Source organism: Condylura cristata, unplaced genomic scaffold, assembly GCF_000260355.1.
Source record: "Condylura cristata isolate star-nosed mole 26May11 unplaced genomic scaffold, ConCri1.0 scaffold00023, whole genome shotgun sequence".
NCBI classification, from domain to species: domain Eukaryota; kingdom Metazoa; phylum Chordata; class Mammalia; order Eulipotyphla; family Talpidae; genus Condylura; species Condylura cristata.
The window spans coordinates 31,025,557-31,037,415 of NW_004567124.1; the positions used below are offsets into that span (position 1 = coordinate 31,025,557).

General features: G+C 35.6%; 1 protein-coding gene across 1 annotated transcript in view; it reads left to right on the plus strand.

Annotated features, from left to right (window-relative positions):
* Nucleotides 1-10,357, plus strand: part of AQR (aquarius intron-binding spliceosomal factor) — a 79,874-nt gene extending 69,517 nt beyond the window's left edge. Inside the window, exons 29-32 of the mRNA XM_012728547.1 lie at nucleotides 993-1,078; nucleotides 3,739-3,913; nucleotides 6,526-6,639; nucleotides 9,869-10,357. Coding sequence (XP_012584001.1) covers nucleotides 993-1,078; nucleotides 3,739-3,913; nucleotides 6,526-6,639; nucleotides 9,869-10,183 — 690 coding nt within the window. The 3' untranslated portion in view covers nucleotides 10,184-10,357. The remainder of the gene's footprint in view (nucleotides 1-992; nucleotides 1,079-3,738; nucleotides 3,914-6,525; nucleotides 6,640-9,868) is intronic.
* The last annotated feature ends 1,502 nt before the right edge of the window (nucleotides 10,358-11,859 follow it).

Here is an 11,859-nt window from a genome sequence, read left to right on the forward strand (position 1 = left end):
TTCTCAGTGCTGTGCTTTAACCCGCTGTGCCACCAGGGAGGGCCTGAACTTCTAATGTATATAGCACATGGATTTATCACAAAAACATGTTGAGGGAAGGAAATTAGATAAAAATGAGTACATGCTTAGTGATTATATTTTTATGAAATTCTAGAATTGGCAAAAAATAATCTATAATAGAAAACAAATCAGTGGCTGCCCTGGGGTAGCGGAATACAGGCTTTACTCTAAAGAAGTAACTGCGGTGATAGGAAGCTTGATCACAGTGGTCACTATATGGGAATATATTTTGTCAAAATTCAACAAGTTGTACACTTAACATGAGTATACATTTTACTGTATATAAATGATAACCACCACAAAGTTGGCTTTAAAAGAAATGCTTTGTGATCTTTCTAAGTAAGGTAAGGAACATGAATTACAGTTTGTGTAGGATAAGAGTTTAAGCATTTTGTTGAATTAATAGAAAAGAACTTTCGTAAACTTCCCTATTGTACATATATTTTCAAATTGAACAAAAAGTACTGTGAAAATTACTTTTCTATTTTTTTTTTCATGGAGGAATACTATGGTCAAGAGCGAAGAATATGTTAAGCATATATTTGTTACACCACTTGGCATCAAACTGAGATGTCAGGGAATACGTTTAAATACCATCCTTGATTTCATGGACTATAGCAGTGGAGGAACACAGAATTTATCTCTGGATAAGTTCCACAGATGCTTATTTAGTTATGAATGAAGGTAAAATGAATATATGAGAATATATATGAGAATAGTGTAGTGACTTGGCCTAATATGGTCACTGTGGTCTATTTTGCAGTGTTTATTAACTTGTCCTTTCAACTGCAAGATATGGCCTCACTTCTGTGGGGATTATTATAAGAGTTAAGATTTTTATTTCTAGCAGATTCTTTAAATGTCATCGCTAGAGTCTCATTTCTGTGTGTAGAAAATATAACATATTTCCCTTTTTTTTTTTTTCTTCCCAGGTGACAACTGTTGATAGGTTTCAAGGTCAACAGAATGATTATATTCTTCTTTCTCTAGTACGAACCAGGGCAGTGGGACATCTCAGGTATGTTAAGAAAAACTTCACTATTATTCAGTTCTACCATCTGCTTTAATTTGAATTTGGGTGACTGAGTGATTTTACTTTTTTATTTTGTATTATAATTAATTATGACAACTTTTGGTGCTTTTTGTTAGAATGCAGCATCATCTGATTACTTGTACAGTTAACCATTGCCTTTGCCTCCAAATATTTTGATTCTTAAATATTTGTTTTAGTAATTTCAGCTTTTTTACTCTTCAAAAATAATCAGAAATTAAAGGAACTAATGTTAAAAAGTCTATTCATAGTAACCTTTTCATTGCTTGGAATTTCTGACTTTCCCCTGCATAATCTTTCAGCATCCGTATGAGGATAATGGAAGCATTTGTTCCCCCCAAGATGAAGAATTGTCAAAACAATCCTTTTTTTTTTTCTTCAGTTACTGTGATGTATTTCTGTACTACAAATTTATAGAAATAATATCTTCTTATTACAAAGCAGTCTTTTTTTATATAGAAGCCTTTATCCTATGATATATATAGCAAAACTATAAGGGGAATTTATTTCACTACTTTGGTTGGTAAATATAAAAAAAAGTGTTCTCCAGTTTTCATAATGTTATGGTTAAATCAAGGTCTGCATGGAGCTTAGCCAGTGATCAGGTTACATGAGAACAATAAACAAAGATGTAATGGTTCAAAAAATTGTTTCAAGACTATTGCAACCTAAAATACAGATCATTTTTGCATATTTAAGTGTCAAGCATGTTATTTGGAGACTAACTTCTGAAAATATATTCCTTTCCACATTGAGAATTATAGCTGTTATCTGAATGGGTCGTCATGGTTTATATATTTAAAATTCATCAAAAACCCAAAATATGAAATCATAAATATACCTCGCCTCTTCCCTGCTCTTTACATTTTTGCCTGATGGCTTTTAGATTCATAGTGCTTGGTCATTCATTTCACAAATATTTTCTGGTGTTTGGCAATATGCTGGTATTTATAGTGGTAAATCTAACCTTCATGATTTCACCTTCATGGTACTTACGGAGGAGACATAAAACATTTCCTTGGAAGAGAGATATATTCCGTCTGCAAGAGACTAGCCTGACTCTCCTAATGTACAAGAAGATCAAGCTTAGAGCCACTCAGTAACCCATAGAAGTACTGAGTCATGGTCTCTAATAGCACTGTCTGCTGTACCTAAAATGAGAGCCTTCTGTATGTAAGGGGAAACTGAGCCTCAGTATACACAGATTACCAGAAAGCAATAGTTTAGGTCACCTCTTCCCACCAATGCCTCATTTCCCCCCAGCATTGTTCTAACCGTAATTTTCTTTATAATATTTGTATAAAAACTCATGCTAAGTATTTTTAGCAGTATACATCCAGTATTGGATTCACCCACCTATAATCTGAGCTCTTGAGGCTCTAAGGAAATGTGAGGAAAATAAAAGTTTGGCTTTCAGTAACCTAGAAGAGGATACTTCCTTCATGTGTCATGAATGTAGCAGGCCCACAAAATTACTGCAAAGAAGTGTGCTTGCTCATTTTACCTAGGAGTGGCTTCTACATCCTCCCCCCACACACACACACAAATGATCATAAGTAAATATTTCGTACTGACATCAGGTAGTACCTCCTGAAAAGAGAAACTAGACCCCATCAAGGCCATAAAACAACATACAAAGTAACTAAATTACATACCCCCCAGTCTCCCCCTATTATACAAAGATAAATATTCCAATTTCTGGTTCTCTGGCCATTTTATAATCTTTTTAACATTTGATCTCTGTAACACTCCCTTAACACTTTCAGGAGTTAAGAGTGATTGTATTAGACTTTATTATTAAAAGACTTCTCTTTTATGGAATACTTACAAATTTAAATGGCCATCAAAGATCATCTCAAGAAACAAATTTTCCTTTGTATTTAGAACCAAGGTATCTTTTTTCACTAAAATCCATTCAACTAGTAGATAAAATGTGACTACTATGGCTACTCTTATAAACCTATTTAATTCAAGTAAACAAGTCTAAATGATGATTTTAAAGCAGTCTTTTTGAAGTATAAAAGAAAACTGACATTATTATCAAATGTTCATCAAACAGTCACTACAAGTATAATTGGATCATTCAGTTTAACCATTTTTATTTTATGTGAACTTCTGGACCAGACTTTGAGCCTAAGTACCAGTGAATAAGACATATCATTCTATTTTTGTTTGTGTTTATGATTATTATTATAGATAAGTACAAACAGTGTAGTAGGAATTAGCTAAAAAGTAAAACTTGGCCTTGGCAAAGCTTGGGAATCTGGTAGATGAAAAAATGGAGGACTGGCTTAGATTGACTCAGTGTTGGTGTTTCTGTAAATTTGTGACTGACAGCTAACTGCACCCTAATTGCTAGTAGATCAACTTAGACCTTTTAAATTAGTGCAGTGGTTACTTTGATTTGTCCACCCCCAAAGTAAATCTAGGAATTAATAATAAAACTTTTACCTTCTTACTTCATTTACTGGTCATATAGCATATTAACTTACTGTTTATTCAAGTTTTAAGAGACTTGACTTCCTGTTGCACAACTTAACAGGAATATATAAATGGGATGTTTTCTAACAGATGTGTAGAAATATTAATCTTGAAGTACACTAATCAGTTTTATTTGTTTCTCAAAGGGACGTCCGTCGATTAGTGGTGGCCATGTCTAGAGCCAGACTTGGACTTTATATCTTCGCCAGAGTTTCCCTCTTCCAAAACTGTTTTGAACTAACTCCAGCTTTCAGCCAACTCACAGCCCGCCCACTTCATTTGCATATAATCCCAACAGAACCTTTTCCAACCAGTAGAAAGGTAGGATTTCTTTCTTCTTTGTACAGACTAGCATAGATGGCCACATTCCTCTAGGAAAATTATTACATAAATTGTCAGATCTCTGGTTCAGCGTGCTCCTTCTGATAGGGAAGGGAATTACATTTCCTCTATAAAATACAAATACCACCAAATACTTATTGAGTACTTAGCATGTATTCAGCAATTAGTTCTTTTTACATGTATCTCATTTCTTCTCGGTAATAGCTCTGTTTAGGCTGCTTTTTTATTAACCCCATTTTACATGTGAGGAAACTGACGATTATAAAGATTAAGTAATTGACCACATTATCTGGTAGATACAGAATCCAAGATTTGAAAATCCAGATAATTTGACTCCAATGTCCATGTGAATCTCTAATGTCTGCCTCTCTTCAGCTTTCTAAGGGGAATTTAATTCTTTGATAATAGAATAATAAATGGTTTAACTCAAGAAGCTTATGTTCTGGGGAAATGTTAATCTTTTCCTATCACCTTTTTTTTCCCCCAGTTCTATCTTCCTCCTCCCATAGGTCACCTGTTTAATTTCTGGTTTTTCCTCTTTATATTCCTTTGCACAAAGGAGCAGACACCTATTTTTGCTTTCTTTTTTAAATTTTGACAACATAATCTTAACATAAAACTTAAAACAACATAATATTCATGAAAATTTTCATCCAATGGCAATTATTTGTTTTCCTCTTTCCAATTATATTTTAACACATTAAACCAATGGCTACACAAATTTGAATGTTTGAGATCACACATCATGCTTTTAAGTTAGTATTTTGTAAACTTAGAGAGCAGATGTCTTTATATATACCTCTACACAATCCTGCACAGAAGGGATTTGGAGATGAGACTAGCAAGAAATATGTGCCTACCTATTCTTCCTCAGTCAAGGTGTCAGAGAACATATCTCTTGAACTATGTCTTAACAGATCATCAAGCAAAGATAATATAAACAGGGAACACAATGATTCTCAGTGGGGGAGGAGGGTGTTCCCCCAGGGAAGTGTTTTCATGCTTGTAGACATTTTTGTGTGTCATAACTGGGAGGGTGCCACTGGCATATAGGAGCAGAGAGCAGGATGCAGTTAAACATTTTACAGTGCACCAGACATCCTCACAACCAGGAGTTACCTGGGCCAAGATGTCACTAGTGTCAGTAATAATTTTTTTCTTTTATTGTTTTCCTTCTTACATGAAAGTTTGCATGCTTTCTGCAAACTTTGGGCTCCATGTTTTTCATTTAGAGTAATAATGCTAAGTAGATTTTAAAGATTTATTTTTATTTGCTTAATGCATGTAAGAACTGAGGTGTAGGCCAGAGGTACAGGGGTAAGAGACATTGTGGGGAGCAGAATAAGCAGATCTGCTGAAATACACTGTTGAGGGGAGCAGTGGGTGAGAGAGGTCTGCTGTGCCATGTTGGTCACCTTCCTGGCTGAGGATCGAACTCATGTTGCAGTGGCTGCCGATAACTTCATAGTGTTGAGACTTAACCCCTTGCGCCACCAGGGAGGTCCCCTGCAAAAGTAGTTTTTAGATAGGAGGAAAAGAATAGAGATGTGATGGGGTGGATATTCCGCAACCATCGCAGATTGGATGGGTTCATCATAGGTTCTGGCATCTTAAAAGAAAATCTTGGAGCCCTTAGCATTTTCCCCATAGGTTAGGGGGAACAAGCCAGCAGAGAGACAACAGTTGTACCAGCATGTTGTAACCGCTGCAGAAAATAACCATCTTCCAAAGAATACTGTTTACATGCAGTATTGTCCTTGTGATTAATACTAAATTAAATTACTATTTAATTTACTAGCCTTATGTGCTTTATAACTTGTCATTATAAGGTAAAATACTTTTTCTTGATAGAAGTTTTATCTTCCTTGTGGTTCTCTGAATTGTTACTATATTAAGAAAGGCTAAGGCTTTCTAATTGATATAAATAGGAACGTTTTCAGCCTTTATTCAAGGGTGATTTATGAATATGTACCAATTTTGTATTTTTTTCATTTGCTTTACCACTTTACCTACAATGGTGAAGTGATAAATGCACTGGGGAAGTGGTTATAAACAGTCTGTTTATTGGTGTGTTATTAACAATTACTTTATCAGAATCACCTTTCTGTGTCAGACCTACTGAACCTAAATCTCTAGGATTTTAGAGCCTAGGCATCTCCCACTTAACATTCTACCTGCCATATAGACAGTTCTGATAGATTTCCCCAAAGCTTTTGAGTATTCACCCTCATAATAGAGAACCTATGTGTTTAATAATAGTAAATGTTATTTTCTTATTTTTTTAGAAAAACATAAATAGGAATAATAACTTTAATATTTTCTTTCTGAATACCTTAAGACTTATCTTTGGAACGTGTGTTATTAAGCAACACTGCTTTTGACCATATTTTTGTCTATGCAGATTTTTGCCTATGCTCATCTCTTATTAGTTCTTCTATGTCATTTAGCAAACTCTTGCTTAGTCTCAACCTTTTTTAAATTGAAATTGAATCAATCATCTTCATGAAGTCTACATTGACTGTTTATATCTGAATGTCCCCTTACTACCCTTAAGTCTTAAGTTTCATTCTAAACTTTTTTTTATCTTCTAGAATGGAGAGAGACCATCTCATGAAGTACAGATAATAAAGAATATGCCCCAGATGGCAAACTTTGTATATAATATGTACATGCATTTGATACAGACCACACATCATTATCATCAGGTAAGTTCTCGTAATTGACTTATTTTCTTGCTAGAAAGACTTCCCCCATTGCAGAATAAATCTTCGAAATATTTGTTAATTCCTTGTAGGAAACCAACAAAACCCAAAGGTTGTTATTATCATGTAGCATCCATTTTTTAAGATACCTTTAGGTATAATTTGGCATGCAGTAAGTGCCACATGTTTCAATTTGCTACGTTGTGGCTGTGAGCCAATCACCACAGTCAAGATAATGAACATATCTACTGTCTCAAGTTTTTGCATGTCCCTAACAGTCCTTCCCATCCTTAACAAACCCCTTTGACACCTCCAGTCAACAAGGATCTGCTTTTTGTAACTATAGATGAGTTTCATTTTTTAGCTATTTATATAAATAAGAATCATACAGCATGTACTTGTTTTTTTTTCTTCATTACAATTATTCAGCATAGTTATTTTGAGAGTCATTATTGTTTTTACATGTATCAGTAGGCCTTTCCTTTTTATTGCTAAATAGAAATTCATTGTATGGATATACCCATTTATCTTTTGCTGAACCTTTGGGCTATATCCAATTTGGAATAGTTATTACTAGTAAAGCTGCTGTAAATGTTTTTGTACAAATCTTTGTATTTCCTCTGGGGTAAATTCCCAAGAGCAGAATGCCTACAATAAGAAGTAAGGTATGAGTTCAAGATTTAAACAAACTACCAGCTCATGTTACAAGGGGGTGAGCTATGCCATGTTGTATTCCCACTGGCTGATGTGAGAACTCAGGTTCTGTTACACCCTCCCATTTTTGTTATGTTGGGGCTTTTTTATTCTAACCATTCAATAGGTATACATTGGGTTCCATAGCTTTAATTTGCATTTCCCTAATGACTAATGATGTGCGGTGCATCTTTTCATGTCACTTGCCCTCTGTATATCTTCTTTTTATTTTTATTAATTTTTTAAAAATATTTATTTGTGCATACAAAACTGGGGTTTAGGCCAGAGGTGCAGGGGCAGTGAGAGGATTCACCAGATACAAAGTGGGGAGCAGAACAGGGAGATTGAAGAAGTACACTTCTGAGGGGAGCAGCAGGGAGGTCAGGAGAGGTCTGCCACGCCATGTGGGTTACGTCTGGGATAGGCAGGGATCGAAGTCATGCAGAAGTGGCTTTAACATCTTAGTATTGTGCTTTAACCCACTGTGCCACCAGGAAGGGCCCTGTATACCTTCTTTGACGATATTTTTATTAATCTCTCCTATTCATTTTTGGGGACAGGTTTTTTTTATTATTGACTTTTAAGAGTTTTCAGATTTATTTTAACTATTTAACTATATATTAGATATTGTTATCGGAATGTTTTCTTCTAATCTGTGACCTTTTTTTCATTTTTCAGTCTTTGAAAGAACAGAAATTTTATAGTTTGACAAAATCTAGTATATCAAAGAATCTATCATGATTCATGCTTTTTATGAACTAATGATCTTAGCCTGGCCCAGATATTTTTCCATTGTTTTTTCCTAGAAGCTTTGTAGTTACAGTTGACATTTAGAGGCATGATACATTTTGAGTTAATTTTCAGTATGGTACAAAGGAAGATTGGGCTTTACTTTTTTCATGTGATTTACTTTTTTGATCTCCATTTGTTACATTACCATTCCTGAATAAACTGTTTTTCCTCTATTGACTTACTTTGTGATTTGAGGTAGATTATGAGGAAGAGATAAATCATCTGTTAATTGAGAGATAATTGACATATAACAGTTTCAGGTATACATGGAATGATTTGGTATTTGAATATATTTTGAAATGGTTCCATAATAAATTCATGTTATTATCATGTAATAAATTTTTGTGTTTTATTGTATTGCATTTTGTTGTTATTTCTTAATGATGAAAACTTTTAAGATCTTGCTTTCTTAGTTAAAAATCACTGACTAACTATGAGAGTCTTTCTGGGCTTTCTGTTCTGTTCTGTTGAACTGTGTATGTCCTTTTGCCATTACTATATAGCCTTTATTAGAGTAGATTTATAGTAAATCTTGAAATATGAGTCCTGTTTTATTTTTGTTTTCATTTTTTTCAAAATTGTTTAAGCTATTCTAGTTCCTTTAGTTTTCTATATACATTTTAGAATCAACTTGTCAATTTCTGCCTCTCAAAAAAACATGCTGAAGTTTTAATTCGGATGTTTTGGGACTAATAAACTTAGGATCAGTTTGGAGGAAATTAACATCTTAATAATATTAAGTCTTCCTTTCCATGGATGTAGTATCTCTCTCCATTTTGTTGGGCCTTTGAATTTTCTCATTACTCAGCACACAGGCCTTACACATGTTATTAGTTTCATTTCTAACTATTTCATTTTGTTTTCTGCTATTACAAATGGCACTTTAAAATTATTTCTGATTTCCACCAAGAAAAGCAATCTCTGAGCAGAGGAACTAAGCCTTAGCTCCACTCTTACTGGGTAAAGAGGAAGCCAAGTATCTAGAGCTGCTCCAGCATTTTGGTTGAGGGAGACAGAAGCCTTGTGCCCTGCACTTCCCACCCCCTGGGCCTGTGCCAAGGCTCGCTTTCTAAACCTCAACCCTAAGAGTACTTCCTGATTGAAGTTGGCCCTTCCTTTCATTGGTGTGTCAGTTAGTCCTGATGAACCACTGTTTTTCCAGAAGGGTTAACAGTGAATTTCTTTATGAAAAAAAATCTACTAATTTTTCATATAGTTTGCCACTCTAAAGACTTAATATGTACTTTTTTTTTTAAGATTTATTTCATTTATTTATGAATTTAAGAACTGGGGTAGAGGGCAGAGGTACAGGGGTGTGAGAGGATTCACCGGAGACAGAGTGGGGAGCAAACACATGGATTATCTGAAATACACTGCTGAAGGCAGCAGGGGTTAAGACAGGAGAAGTCTGCTGTTCCTTGTGGGTCAGCTTCCTGGTCGGGGATCAAACTAGTGCTGCAGTGGTTAGTGATAGCTTCATAGTACCAAGACTTAACCCCTTGCTCCTCCAGGGAGGCCCTGTACTTTATTATTATGTAATACCAGTTGTAAGCATATTCTGTGGAGTTAGCATAGCCTAGGCTTTTGTCATCAGAGTTGTTATAAATCTGTTATAGAAAAATGACTTAACAGTGTTTTGGAGAACTCAAGAGTAAGCAGTTTCTGTTATGAAGATGATGTTAATGTGACAGCTTCATAAGCTATTGTTTATTCATTTGAGTTAATGATGTTTTCTTTTTTTCACTAGACTCTATTACAGCTTCCTCCTGCTATGGTAGAAGAAAGTGAAGAGGTTCAAAGTCAGGAAATAGAAATGGAAGCAGAGGAAGAGGTCATGCCTGTTCAAGCTGACCTCAAACCCAGTCTAGCAGATGCCAGCTCCAGTCAGGAAACCTCAGCCTCTGAGACTGAGTCCACCCCCAGTCAGGCTGGAGCCAGTTCCACTCCAGAAGCTGCCTCTACTCTATCCAATGTAACTACTTCTGAGACAGGACTTGTTGCTGCAACAGAAGAGGCTAAAACTCCTCAAGATACCACATCTGCCCCAGCAGAACCCAAGTAATGAAGCCATAGCCCTTCTTCAGGAGAACATGTCATTTATAAAGTCCAAGTAAAGTGATTTTTATATTTTACATACTACTGCCCCTTTAATGGCACCAGTTAATATTCAGTCCTGATTTTGTTAACCAATTTCAATGTTTGTCATCTTGGGTATAGCATATTAAAAAAAAATTGTATTTGTATGAAAAACTTCAGTTGTATTTGTTCAACCAGAAGGGTAAATAACCATTCCTTTGACATCCTGATCATTAACTAAAAGAATTTTCTGTGGAATAATACTTCATTTTTTAAATGACCTTCTCTAGAGAAAAGGACTTAACACTGGAATTAGCTATAAGTGACCATAAGCAAGAGTCCAAATTGGGAAAGAAATCATGTCATAACATCAGATGCTCCAGCTGAGTTTCTTTTCTCCCCATCTTTCCTTACTGTCTTACATGATTAAAAGGCATCAGTGCCATAGAATGGCACTCCGATCCATTAAAAACCTTTCATGTATTTCCTTTCCCCAAATATCAGAATATGTTAGAACCACCTAGAGTGTTTATTCTTGTTGTCTACCTCAGACCTACTGGATCAGAATCTCAGGGTTAGGGCCCAGGAACTTTATTTCTGCAGGTGTTCCGAATCACTGTTGCGTGACTTGCTGGCACAGTAGGCTCAGACCAGGCTGGTAAAGCTGAGCCAGGATTTGTCATCAGCTAAGCAAGAGGAATCTGGTAAATCCATCTGGACAGAAATAAAGATCCAGAGTACTGGCAGTAAGAACACAGGGAACTTTTGTTTACAATATAGGTTTCTCTCAATGCAGAGATTTTGAGTTTATTGCCCTGTTTAGGTCTCTTGATAGATAACCTTAGCCACAAAGAGACCTTAAGGTAAAATGTGCTCCACATTTGGGACGGCAGAGATAATACTAAGTGTGGTTTGCAAGCTAACATCAACATTGAAGTACAGAAGTTTGGGCTTTATTCCAGATCTATTAAACCTAAATCCGTATTTCAGCAAAGTCCCTGGGTGATTCATCTGCACTTAGGTTAAACAGCACTGTACTGAGATTATACTGTGCTGTCCTCACATAAATAAAAGTTAGAATGATGATTCTGTGATGGTAGAATTAACAGTGATGATTTCACTAATGCTTCATCAAAAGACATCTGGGTGGGGAGGGAGAAATTATCCCTGTCTCTCCTCCCCATTTTGATATATGCTGGAGTGACCCCCTAAGATCTCCTCTAGTGTATTTACCTACCAACTTGGTCACATGCAAAAACCCTTTGAAGAATTAAGCAACAATTCTACTCTGCTGTTAAATGCTTCTTGTCCTGACATCTTGAAGGAGTCATAACTTCATAACGAAAGTAAGTCCTGAAAGTCATGTCAGTGTATTTTTGAGTTACTAGTGTTTGTTCAACCCCCCACCAGACTATGGTGGGTGTGATTGAGATTCAACTTACAGTGAGGCTCACTGCATCGGAGCACTGGTAAAATGTTAGGTGAGGAAAAGGAAAGTGATTACATGCAGCAAATGCCAAGGAAACTGTTCTAGGAAACCTGTTTGTTATCAGTGTAAGAACTGACCCAAATCATTTGTTATATAATTTCTCTCCGATTATATGAATTTGAAGGCAATGATGGAAATCTTTGTAAGGAATAGCACTCAGAATGTTTTTTTTT